The sequence below is a fragment of the Leptosomus discolor genome, chromosome 25 (assembly GCF_034619465.1).
Source record: "Leptosomus discolor isolate bLepDis1 chromosome 25, bLepDis1.hap2, whole genome shotgun sequence".
Taxonomy (NCBI): domain Eukaryota; kingdom Metazoa; phylum Chordata; class Aves; order Leptosomiformes; family Leptosomidae; genus Leptosomus; species Leptosomus discolor.
The window spans coordinates 5,140,003-5,153,403 of record NC_141415.1 but is presented as its reverse complement, the minus strand read 5'-3'; the positions used below and the strand labels follow the sequence as shown (position 1 = coordinate 5,153,403).

General features: G+C 45.6%; 1 protein-coding gene across 3 annotated transcripts in view; it reads right to left on the bottom strand.

Annotated features, from left to right (window-relative positions):
• The window catches only part of KANSL1 (KAT8 regulatory NSL complex subunit 1), a 79,640-nt gene extending 69,211 nt beyond the window's left edge, over positions 1-10,429 (bottom strand). For all 3 annotated transcript variants that reach the window (XM_086477882.1, XM_086477884.1, XM_086477885.1), the window contains exon 1: positions 9,096-10,429. In XM_086477882.1, coding sequence (XP_086334008.1) covers positions 9,096-10,399 — 1,304 coding nt within the window. In that variant the 5' untranslated portion in view covers positions 10,400-10,429. The remainder of the gene's footprint in view (positions 1-9,095) is intronic.
• Between the last annotated feature and the right edge of the window lie 2,972 nt (positions 10,430-13,401).

The following is a 13,401-nucleotide window of genomic DNA, read 5'->3' as shown; positions in this document are numbered from 1 at the left end:
CGTTGGTAACCTCCGGCCAGCAGTCAGCTGCATCCAGAGGGCACCTACCACCGCGGGGACTGGCTCACGGCAGCTTCCCGGTCACAAGCTATCAGGGCAAGGCCAGGAGCTCAGAAGACTTAATACCTAACTTAATAATAGAAAGATTAAATATCTACCTTGATAACAGAAAACCACAGATAAGATACACGGAAGTGAGACATTCGTGCACTGATGTTTAAGCTAATCTGGAAAGTTGGAATTTCTTGCCGGGTTCCTACAAGTGATTTAATTGCAAATCCACCTAAACCACAGTGCCTTTTACTGCCTTCCACTGCCTCTGCTCACCTAAGCGGGCAGAAACACGGGGCTAGGCGCACGGCTGCTGACCCACAACTCAAACTTACAGAACCGCAGAATGGCAGATGGAAGGGACCTCTGGAGATCATCTACCCCAACCCCCCTGCCAAAGCAGGTTAGCCTAGAGCAGGTCACACAGGAACGCGTCCAGGAGGGTTTTGAGTATCTCCAGAGAAGGAGACTTCACAACCTCCCTGGGCAGCCTGTTCCAGTGCTCTGCCACCCTCAGCATGAAGAAGTTCCTCCTCAGGTTCAAGCAAAACTTCCTGTGCTCCAGTTTGTGCCTGTTGCCCCTTGTCCTGTTGCTGGGCATCACTGAGAAGAGCCTGGCCCCATCCTGTGACACCCACCCTTAGTGCCCTTACACCCACTTTAACATGTGCACACAAACAGTCTTCTCTGAAACCCTCTTCTCCAATTAACCATTTTTTTTGTGATTTCTGCCTATTGCATCTGCATAAAACCCCTTTGCTTCTTACTCAAGAGCGGATTGGATTTGGTAACGCAATGTAACATCACCAGCCCTGAAACAGCAAAAGCTCAATATTGGTCATTAAGCAGGAGCCACCAGGGAATTCGCTAAATGCAGATTGCCTGCAAAGCTGTATGAGCTACTCTGCTACAAAGGCTTCTAAATGCAGACAGCCAATTTTTAACCCAACTGAGCTTACAAAGATCCCCATGAACACAAACGGGGTAACAACTCCAAACATTTAAACAAATATCATAGAAGGAGATCAGCTCCAACTGCACACAGGCTGGGATGAAAAAGTACATCTGAGATAAAACACTTTTTACCTAGACTTGGAGAACAAGTGACAGCAGACTATTTCCAAAGCTTTACCTGTAGTATCAGAGAGGAAAGACTTTGCGGCAAACATTCCCAAGATGACTGAAATTCTCCTATTTTCTGTTTCTGGCCAAGATAAGTTCAATCTACAGACGCCTGCTCACTCCAGACAATGCATCAAATTACTTTCCTTTACCTAGCAAGAGTTTGTCTGCTCCAAACAGAAAATACAACAGGACTTCCCTCCAAATCACATTGCCTTCCATTAATATTTTAAAGTCCTCCCTTATACAAACAAAATCCCCGCAACATTTCTTACAACATCGTTATGTGTTACTATGGAAACTACTAAAATGTCACAAATACAAGCCTAAAGCTCTGCTGCATAACAATTACCTTGATCATCCTTCTTTCCCTCTTTTGGTAATTTGATGACCAAACATTTTGAGCCTAATAAAGTCACCACTATGGGGGGGGGGGGGTTTCTTTTTGCATTGCTTTAAGTTACCGAGTATTTTATTAAGCAGTCAAATGAAGTCACATTTCACAAATCCACCCCGTCAGAAGGCACTTTTTAAGAAGTGAAACGACACTCAAAACTATTTGACAAACTCAGCGCTGCAAGGAGAGACCTGAAACTGCAGTGAGATCTGTGTCAAACACTACCCCTTTCGCCCAGTCCCCTTGACTTCCACTACAAAAGTCAGAGACAATTCAAATTATGTCTTTTACACAGTAAGGATGCACATATTTAACAGATAAAGGGAGCTATAACCCTTCAAAATGGGCTAAATATCGTTGAGAATCAAACATGCTTATGCTCATTCATAAGACAGCACCAATTAATTTCGTACAGAAGCAGAAGTGTCACGAGATGTGCCAGCCGAACGCTGCCACCACTATCAGAGGGAACATCTCGTTTTGCAGTGAAGACATCACAGTTGCACATGAGCACCAAGGAGAAAACAGGCACCTACCAAGTTCTCCACCTTCACTAACCTGATGGCTTAAAACTAACAGAAGAGCTTTAAATACATCACCGTGATGACCTCCCTGCTCAGGCACAATAACCAGCCACCGCCAACTGCTGGAACCACAGGCGTCTTTTGGCACAAAGCTGTTGTCTGCACCTCCCCAAAACCAGTCTCCAACAGAGCTACCTTCAACACCACCAATTTGCAGCCAAATTTTTAAGACACCCCATCCTCCTAACAAACCCACTGAATGTATGCTCTCGACAGCACAAGTCTCTGACCGCCCCCTTTTAAATATTCTCTTGCACCAAAGTATCGTCCCCCTCGCTGCTGATGAGATGCAATCTCATGAAAAAGCATGTTCTACACAGAAACCCCAGGCACCATTAACCAAATCCTTAACTCGGTGAGCCCGTGCCAGGTACCCTTCCCATAAATAGCTTGCTCAGTGCTGAGGTCAAAGCTGGAGCAGGCATTCCAGAAAGTAACCTTATCACAGAGAAGGTCAGAGGGGGGAGGAAAAGAAAAAAGAAATAAAAAAAGACAACCAAAAGAGCTGGATGTTACTGAAGCAAACCATGTAATTACATCTACAACGAGCACATCAGTAAGTCAGAGGATGCTAGAGACAGCGGAGAGTCAAACCATCCCCTGTTCCCATCTGGCTCCACAGACATGAAGGGCAACTGCAACAGATCCAACTGCAATTCAAGCTTCTTTTTCCACTTCCCACCTGAATTGCTAGTCAATACCCAGGCCTTCACATATTTCTGTTTTTAAGACCTTCCTTTTATTCAGAAATCTGGCAAGTAAAACCTAAGTCAATTTTTCAAGTTCTCCTCTAACCTAAAGCGTTTTATCCGAGGATGGCCCAGCAAAGCCACCCAGCTCTCCAAGCCTTTGAAACGAGACACTTGCAAAATGCACCATATCCAGGGTGTGCCCAAAACACGCTCCGTGGAAAAATCTGCTGGCGTAGTGCCAGTTTAGCAAGGAAAACATTTTCCCCCAGCTGGAAGTCTAGCGCAGCGCGGCTGCTGAGCTAGTGCAACCAGAACGTATCTGCTGCAGGAGAGAACAAAAGGGGGGGGAAGCCCATGTTACTGCATAATGAAAACCAAAATCTCGGAGGAACAAAAACACGTCTGTGAAGCACACCTTTATAATCTCTTTAAGGAAGGCCACGTTTGCCATCGCTTCAGCTTTAATCTTAGCCATACAGTAATTTTTTGTCTCGTGTCAGTATCAACAAGAATAAAAACAAGCTCTAAACTGCAGCTGCTTACAGATGCTGGCATAACGCAATATTTAAAAAAATTCTTTTCCCCATCCCCCACACCAGTATATTAGACCTCAGTATTAGAGATCAGCTCTAAATGGGGCCCCTCTCCCTTGCTCAAACACTAACTTCAGTTTCACATGAGATTGTAGGAAAGCAGATAAATTACCACACTAGGCTTTTAATGCCACTTCACTTTCACAAACTTCACAAACATTTTTTTCTGCTGCTTCAGATGCTGCGACAGGCTTTTTCCAACGAACAGTAAAGTAAGTACTTATGCAACCCTATGCAAAGTGTCACCCACAGGTCCTAAGAAATCTCAGCTAGAGCCCATTCGTACTTGCTGCCCCACTGGGTAAAGGCCATAGAGACAAAGCACAGTTTATTGCCAGTGCCAGACACCAAATCACTCCCAGTGCTCCACATTATCTTTCATCCACCAGCCCAGCACAGCCCAAGAAACAGGCAGAGATGATCTGACACCAAACAGAACAACCCAAAACCCTGAAAAAGCACTAAAGGCGTCTGCGAGAAAGATGCAGAAAGATGCTCTGTCTGCATTCAACACCCCCCACACCAAATTCAAATGCCTTCCTGCACCACAGCACCCGACTCCACCGTTACTCTTCGCACACACAACCCAACACCAAGTGCTGGTTCCCTTCTGCTCCCCCCAAAACAACTGTGACTTCAGCCTAGAAAGATTAAATTTAAAGCAGTGCATCAAACTCCCTCTAGGATGAAAGCCAACAACGCCGCCTTAACACTTCTGTGGATGGCAACCAAGTACCTACACCGAAAACACCAAACCTCCCTTCCCCACTCCAGTGAGGTCTGCAGGAGGATCAAGACTCCAGTAAAAGTCAGAAACAACTTATTCAACATCCACTGTATCTGTAAAAGGTGTACTATGACCAACATTTTTGAGAACTGACTCATTTTTCTTAAGATCTTTCTCAAGCAGTGTTCTCATTTGCTCTCTCTTCTTAAAAGCAAGAGGGACTCGCAGAGTGTCCTACTTACTCTGGATACCTGATTAAGCATTTTTGAACAATGAACCACTCTCTGCTATTCTGCTTTCAAATGCAAAGCAAGAACATGTTCAGGATTTCTCTCTCTCTTCACAACTGAGAGACGCTTGAGGGACACCTCTCTTGACCAATATATTGCCACCGAGCAGTACATGGATTACAAGCAATTCGGGTACAAGGTACGCAAATTTTCATAAAGAGCTGAAAAATAGAAGGTTAAACACTGTGCTGCTGTCAATACCTACAAGCACAGCTAGAAGTCAAGAAAAAAAAAAAAAAACAAACCTACAAAAAGCCAAGCAGGTAACTGAAAAAGTCCTAAAGAGAACAGACAAACTTTTAGGATTGCTCTGCATAAATCAGTTAGTGGAACGTGTTTGTGACCAGTAGGAAAAGCTTCCTTAGTCCCCACAGCACAGGATTTGCCATCTGAATTACAGCATTTCTCAAATTTGTGACTTCATGGAGCTATTTAATAGCCCTTGAGATACAGGCTTCCTTACGCTTTCTCTTGACAAAACACAATCAAGGGAGAAAAATCAGAATCTCTAAATCCTGTTTCTCAGTCAACTGATGCACCAACTGCAACTACCCCTCGAATAAGCACTGATCCAAGTGCCACACACATCCCTCTCCAATACAGGACTTTGAAATTAGTGCTGACAAAAGCACTTCTTAGCAAGAAATCTTCATTACTACTCCAAGTCCAGCAATTCTAAAATCCAGGCAGCACGATGTGACACAGCACAGGGAGGAGTCAACACACAGGCTCCAAGGCTGTGAAATGACTCACTGCAACAATGAAGAGCAGAAGGTGCTTGGATTTCCCACCAGTAAATGGGGATAATTGAAGTGTGCTTAGGCATCATGGCCACAGGCAACGTAACAACCACAACCGAACACACAGTAGGTACTGCCTGACCCTCAAGTCACTAGGAACCTCAGCTCATTCTCAGCAGCTAGATGTAACTGCCATCAAAACAGTGACTTTCCAGATAAGAAAACTGAACTAAAAAGTAAGTTCCAACTAAATACTTGTCTTCACTACCTTTTCAAATTTTTTTTTTCCATGGTACAGCCTGAAGTCGGGGATTGCAGAGACTAAATCACACACCACTCACCAGCTAATGACTACGTTGCTGCTCCACATAGGTAACTAATCAGCCAAAAATAATTGACAAATTCTGATGAAACTAGTCTACAGTCAAATGCAAGACAACCAAAGAAACCAACCAGCCTAAGAAAAGCAAATACTATAAAGATGCACAAGCCACATGAGTTATTTCCTACTTACATGTACTAGCACAGGACCACAGAACCACCAGGACTTTTGATTACTCGCTAAACCATCCCTTGGCCACCTAAGCCAGAGCCCAGCCAGCAGCCCTCCAGCACGGGGAGGAATTTGCATGCCCTGCTCCAAGAGACCTTTCACAAACAGCAGTTCCTGATCCTACCACGCTGACAACAGCAATTGGGCCCTTTCAAAGTAGCACAGGTTTCGCAGACGCAGACGGCTGCTGCCTACGGTCACACCCAGCCCAAGAAGTTCAGTACGATTCTCCACAGGGGAGGCTCCAACTTGCCTTCGTCACCACCAAGCAGAGGCAAAGCTTCTCTTCTCTTGATCCTAACTCTACCACCGCACACACTTTTGAAGTGACACCTAACATCTTAGCTGTGAAGCGAAGTCGTGCATTATTAACCTGAGAGCAAACGCAAGGCAACAGGGTGGTCCTCGATCCACGTAAACCTAAGAACGCACCAGGAACCAACCCCCTCTGCAGGCGCTTTCTTTCCCCATCAGCTGCATGAGAACCAAGAGCACCTTGTTAAACCAAGCCCACAGCTGGCACGGCTTCCCGACAAAGGTGTAACGAATACCTCCCTGCTTTGTTTATGCATTACACGATGGCCTGGTTATGCACCTGAATGACAGCACCTTCCTGGGCAGCAGGCCTACGAGTGCTTTAAAAGGACCTACACCAAGTTGTGATAGATCCCTAAACGCTACTGGAAAGGCGTAATTCCTCATGGAGATGCTGCTCTATAGCCAAGATCAGGCGGGCCAGAAGAGTACAAATGCTTCGAAGCCTGTCCTTGACCAGATACCGATTCTGGAATGCCACCACGCCAGAAAAACTCAAAGGTCAGCTCTTATCTAAGCATGATGTAAACATGTCTTTGTTTCTTTTGCATGCTTCTACTTGAATCCCAGAGGCAGTCAGTGACATGGCCACTTACTGCAAGCAAGCTACGAGACACACCGTTTGTAGCATAACTCTCACTAAAGATCTAGAAGCAAGCAAGAAGTTTCTTGGGGGAAGGCAAGGACACCCAGGAGCAAAACATAGCCAAGGGATGCTGACTGAGGGACGAGACAGAAGTTTTTACACTCATTAAGATATTCCGTCTCACTACCAAAATTAAAATAATCAGGGTAAAAGTCTTCCTTCTAATAAGTAAATTCAGTAAACTGCAAAATCCAGCCATACTTGAGCAACCCTGTAAAAAGCCTTGGCTGTTCTGTGCTCACACAAGCGTCAAACAATGGGTCTGTACAATAAGCTGGCCCAAGGCAGCTTCCCAGTGGAAAATTCAGCTCTTTCCCTTCCTGACTGTTGGCACCACTTGGGAAAGAATGATATTTAGATGTACTCAGATGCTCGTACCAGCTCTTAACGCTGGCTTCAGGAGTTTTGTTAACAAGCACAAACGTGCATTCAGCCTCAACTCCGGCAACGCCAGAGCTCGTGAGACCCAATGTCAAAGCACTCACGCCAACAGGACAGTCAATGCTGGGAAGACTAATTACTAAATACCCACAGGCATAAACTTTAAACGAGGTTTGGTGGGCCTGGCCTAGATGCCAGTATGCATATATACCAGCTTCTGAACCTACAGACAATAGAAGGCTCATTCTTTTTATTAGCTCTAAAATCTTTGGCTTTTTAAGAGTACTCGGGAGGTTGGGGAATGTAAAGGCATGACTAACACCAAAGGGCAGAAAAGTCAGCAAAGAATTTCACGCATCGTGTCTCTGAATGCCGCACTTCCTCTAAGGATTAAGATGAGTGGTAAAGAAATTTCACTTCACTAGACAACACGCAGAATCTATGAAACCCACAATATGGGAAATTTACTATTCCTTTGGACAGAATTTTAATCAAATGTCTCCTCTAATAACTATTACAATACTTATAAATGCAATTTTACCACTAATCCCAACAGTAAGTTTGTGGACATTATAAAACAGGAACAAAGTTATTAAACTCTCTTTTCTAACAGCACAAGAACGCCTTCATGTCCAGCCAGCAGGGATCACATGCTCAGCTACTAGCTTTGCACTGGGAGAAAGCCGAACTCATGCCACGTTTAAGACTTCACATACAGAAATTCATACTACGCTAACATCCCAAAACACAATGTGACATTTAGCTGGAATTTAATATTCAAGAGCTGTAAGATCTCTTTACCAGCACTCATCCATATGAGTGTGGTTTTGGGGGATGCTCAAGCTACCAAGCACACACACTGTTCACATCCACCTACTTAAGTTCAGTAAAATCTGTGTCACACAGCACCCGACCAGCCAGCAACATCACTTAGGACAAGAGGTACCAAAACACATTCAGTTATTTCTCCAGAGACCTGAACAAACCCTGCATAGCGCAGGTATGCAAAAGTCCTGGTGACTATTTCCAGCCTTGATCGGAAAGCCGTCCGCATTCCCAACAGGACCCCTGTGACTGCTGCAGGGAGCTTTTTGTCGACTGTAGCTGTACTTCACAGACTGAGGTTTAAGTTCAACACATCCACCAAGGTGAAAGAGATCAGCTACTGATGCAAGCGACATTTTACACAGAGTAGACGCAGAATACGTCCTTTTAAGAGATTTGTGCAAAACACTGCGATATGCAGTCCTAGGGAAAATTGTTGGGTTTGGAAGAAAAGCTTCCCTTCTTCCTTGACCTGTCTCAAGACCTTTTGCCTTGTCAAGGATCTTCATCCTCCGCACACAGACACATAATACTTATGCAAACAGCATCCAGTTAACAACATAATTATGAGGCTGTTGTCATCATTTAATGCAACTCAACAGACGAGAAGAAAATTCCCAACAATAATTTCCCAGATTCAAGAATAGAACACACTCACTTCACACTTCCACTGGCACTTGGACCAGATCCTTTCAGAAGTGGGTTTTTTTTCAGGTAGTTTAACAAAAAAAATAACTCCCCAGTCACAAGCATGCTGTCAGCTACAAAGACTCAGATGGGCCTTACTGTACATAACTGGTTTACAACAAAGATTCCCATTGTAAAAAGAAAACATTTCATTTCAGGGGACAGGTCCAACAATCACGGCAAGAACTGTTTATAGTATTTCGGGTTTGTATCTGCACCATGCTTGCACCACTCCAGCCAGCATTTCCAGGACTTGCTGCTCCACAACACCAACAACTACCATATGCATGAAGAATTTTACCTTCAACGCTGCACGGGCTGCCTGACCCAGGAATTGTGCTGCAAATCACACCACGCCAGTTTTAACCGTTACTTCTTCGATCTAGGCCCACCAGAAAAAGAAGTGTTCCTACAAAAACCAGATCTTCCATCTGCCACCTTTCACCTCGCTCTCCCCTCACAAGAGGTAAGCAAAGCATGGCTGCTACTTACAGCGGTACGTGGGGTTGTTCCGGGTCTGCTTTGGTCAGTTCCTCTTCTTCAACGTCAGACTCTCCTCCCGAGCTGCTGTCAGTGACATCCGAGTCAAACGCTTGTTCACTGGATCTCAAGTTGGCCATACCACTGGCCGTGAATCTCTCCAGTTCTTCCGATATTGAATCGCTCTTCAAGAAGCTGCTTAGGCCTTCTGAAGTAACTGTCTCACTCGCAGCTTTCCTCAAGGCTGCTTCTGCTTTTCTGGTCAACATCAGCTGGCTCCGATGCCTCAGGGGGTCCAAAGTTGGAAGCTTGCTCAGAGTTTTCTCCAAGAAGCCACCCAACTGCTGCTGGATGTGTCTCTCCACCTGCTTTGCCTGCACCACCTGCAAGCGTTTCTGCAGCCTGCGGGCACGGTTCTCAATGTCTGCCTGCCGTCGCAGCAACGCCCTCGTCCTCATCTCGGAGTCGAGAGCACTGTGGTGACCGGCCGACAGAGAAGGTTTCTGCTCCTCCAACTTACTGCTCCCAAAGTCAGAGTGACTAGCAACACCGGGCAACCTAGTCTCTCCACTGCCACCCTCAAGCACCCGTTGCTGCTCCGTGGAATTAAGGGAAGATTTGTTTGCAGTGCTATTATTGCTAAATGGAGTTGTGTGCTCTGCATCAAGGCTTCTATGTGGAAGAGTGCAATTGGTCAAGCCGGTCTTCAAGTCCCCCAATTCAGAGCCTCCTGCATTATAGTCAACACCCTGGAGGGCAGCAGAAGGAGGAGCACACTTCCCACCGTTCAGAGAACTAGAGTTTTCATGGTCTGAATTGGTACTTTTGGCCAATTTCTTGGCCAAGCCATTTACAGGCGCTTGAGGGAGAGGTGGCTGGCTATTAGTACTCATTGTTTTTAGATTCTCCAAAGTGAATTCCAACACAGGTTGCCTCCCCAACAGATCACTTGTTTTCAAGAAGGACTGAGATAAGAGAGAGTGAGATTTAAGGACTGTCTGCTTGTTGAAGACTCCTTGCAGCTTCAGAGGCTCTTTTGAAGAAACAGATGTTACATCCGAGCAGAGATAAGAGGCCACTAGCGGCTGCAGCTTGCCCAGCTCTTCCTTCGTAGGGTTGTTTCGGAAATCTAAACTGGGATCCTCCGGAGCAATGGCTTTCCTTTTGGTGCCGTTGGCAGCCAGGAGGATGTTGTTGGCGTTGCCGTTGCTCTCGGCACTGCCAGGCGACAAGGTGGAGGACGGGGGAGCCAGCTTGAATCGGATGTGGTGAGCTTCAGCTGCTGCGTCAGTGAGAGCGGGCGCCATCGCAGCCATTCAGCACAGAGAGACGGGAAGTCCAGCCTCTCCCGGTGCCGAGGCCAGCTCCACTGCCTCCCACTGCCTCTCCTGAGGGCAGCCTACGGAAGGGAAGGGAAAAAAAGAGAAAGTTAGGCATCGCACTTACAGAAAATAAAACAGACAAGACGCACAACGGCAGCGAGACTTATCGACGCAACGCTCTTGGTAAAGCCATGCAGGAGCCATGTTCAGCACAGCATCCTCCCTCTGTGACCACCAGCCCTGTGCCCAGCGAAGCCATCTGGGCACCAGGCAGCCAAAACCAGAAGTAGCCACACACAAGCTGATCCTCAGCAACTCCCACGGCGAGTAGCTACCCATAACCACTACTCTCATCTTTCAGTCCATCCACCAAGCACACCAGCATCCTTCTGGGCCCTCATGAATGGCCTGGCCCTGGTTACACCTATTCCTCAATGCCAGCAGCTCATCAACTTCATCTTTAAAATCCTTAAGCTACATCTATAAAACAGTTTTCACTGCTTCTACTGCCAGCTGAGGTGCGTTAAAAATGACAAATCAGAGCCACAACATGTAACAGAGACAGCGCTTGAGGGCAACAGATCTCCATATGCTTAAACTCCCAGTGGCTAAAGAAACACCACCACCCCACACCCACTGCTTCCCTGAAAGCCTTGGGTTTGAAGAAAGTCATTTCCCTGGTGTATACAAAACCTATTTTCCCAGAAGTACATTTCCGAATAAGCCAGGTGATTTCCAGTGTTAGCTATTCCCATTTCTCTTTCAAGAACACGGATAAAGATTAACCCACACACACCATGACAGAGCAGTTCTACCCTCTGACTGTAATAGCAAGCCATGGCTTAATTCAACTAGATCAAACAAGTTAAAGAGAAATAACCAAAGACCTTTCATTCACGTACACTGCAACCATTTCCCACCCACCCACCTTCAAGTTTCTGGTCATTCACCCACTTTCTTTACCACCAAAAGTGTCAAGTGTTTTTAAATGCCTTTTTTTTTTTCAACCGCATTCACATAACCCACAGCACAGGCTGCGCTAACAGTGCAACAGTTACTTTCTTTTCCTTTTGCTGCAAAATTTATCCAGCACCTTCATAAGCTATTTCAATGTCAATTTAATAATAAGAAGTTGCCCTGATCCCTTGCCTGATACGCCAGTCCTCTAATTTCACATAAATTTGCATAAGCTTGTTGCAGCTGTTCATTACCGCATCCCAATGACCAAATTAATCCACCGCTTTGCAGGAAAAGCAAGGACTATCTAAAGTTTCTTCAATGAGCAAAACCTAACAGCCAGTTCTGTTTCCAGCCTCATTCAGCTGCACCACAGTTGCTCCCCAGGGCCAGACCAGGTGCTTCCCCATAACAGGGACCACAGACAGACATTAGGACTGAAAACCACTGCGTACTAAAACCTGACTTTTTGTGAAAAGCCAGATACGAGTTACAGAAACAAACCCACACCCCCCCCGGAGGGAAGGCCCACAGGACAGGCTCAAAGTCACTTGCCCTGTATGGTTTCCAACAAGCACGTACGTTGGCCAACTGGCAGGCTCCTCACCAGCTCCTCCACAGTTCAGACCGTACACAGTCTTGCTAGCTAACCCTTTTGCCAAACCCAGTTAGGTGACTCAGAGGAAGAAGACAGGAAAGAAAGGATACACTCACAGTGGAACCAATTAAAAAAAAAGTATATTGAAGCTATTGTAACAGAAGTACGGAGTCACTGGAGATGGGTTCAGACTTCAGAAGTCCCCTGTTGACAGAACTTAGCATATTCTGTAATCAACTATACCTTGACCTTACTGAAAAAAAGCATACCGCATGCCTAAAAATTTACTGCACAGTCATTGAAAGTGGCTTTTAGTCACCATTTGAGTCCAGAAAGAATGAGCATGACTATGCAAGGGGAGAAGGAAAAAAAAAAAAAGTTTAAAAAGGAACTGGCAGGGAACTTTCCACTTGTAGCTAAGACGCCCTTGGGAGAGGAGGGAGGAAGACTGTCTGAATAAAGGACTTCCCCCACCCCAGCCTCTCACCGAGACCTTCACTACAGAGACACGTACACTTGGAACGACTGCTCCTAACGGGCGCTCTCAGTTCTGCAGAAACACGCTGGTCTGTCTTCCAAAGGAAGACTCTGGATCAGTGCTCTCCACCGCATTTACCACCACAGCATCGCAAGATATCGAGAGCAGCTTAAGAAATACCCATACTGCAAAAAAAGCAGAAAAACCTGCACTTGGTGCTGAATGCAATGATTCTTTACGAACATATTTGCACTACGCTGCAGCCACTTAGGAGTCTACCTCGGCTGAAAAGTATTTTAGAGCAAACTCGTAGGTCATCAACTCCAGTTAAATTAACAGAAGTAGAAAACAGAAGCAAAACTCTCATACTGCCTTTTCCTCCAGGTTAGCAAGCTCACTTTAAAAAGAAAATCCTCCTACTAAGCTACTGCAACCCTCCTTGGCTTCACTTTTAGTTGGGTGGACAGCATTTAAAACACTTGGGAAGCCTGGAAAGCCTCCCTTAAGAATAAGGCTTTGTTCTAGTAGCTTAAAGATGACCTCCAAAAGTTATTTGGTGTATTTTTTTTTTTTATTTCAGTCCTTATAAACTATCTGTGTGCTAGACGGCACTGATTTTCCTAACACCAAACTAGACCTCTACTCTTACAAACAACCCTTGGGAAAAAAAAAAAAAAAAAAGGAACATTTGTAAGCATGTCGTCCGTCTGTGTCCACCCCCCCGGCTCTGTTAAGTTTTGGTTGTCATTAAAGCCGTATTACGCTTATCAGTAATTTCTTCCTAACAGGGAATTGGAGAGGAGAGGGTGGTAAGGCATCTCTGAGGTGACCACCGGAAAGAGGAATAAAGAAAAGGGAAGGTCATTCGCATGGTCGCAGGCTGAGGAACCTTCAGAGTGTTCTGTGAATTTTGACAGTAATTCCAAGAATTATCCTGCATCTTTTGTCTGCCTCTGGGACTCA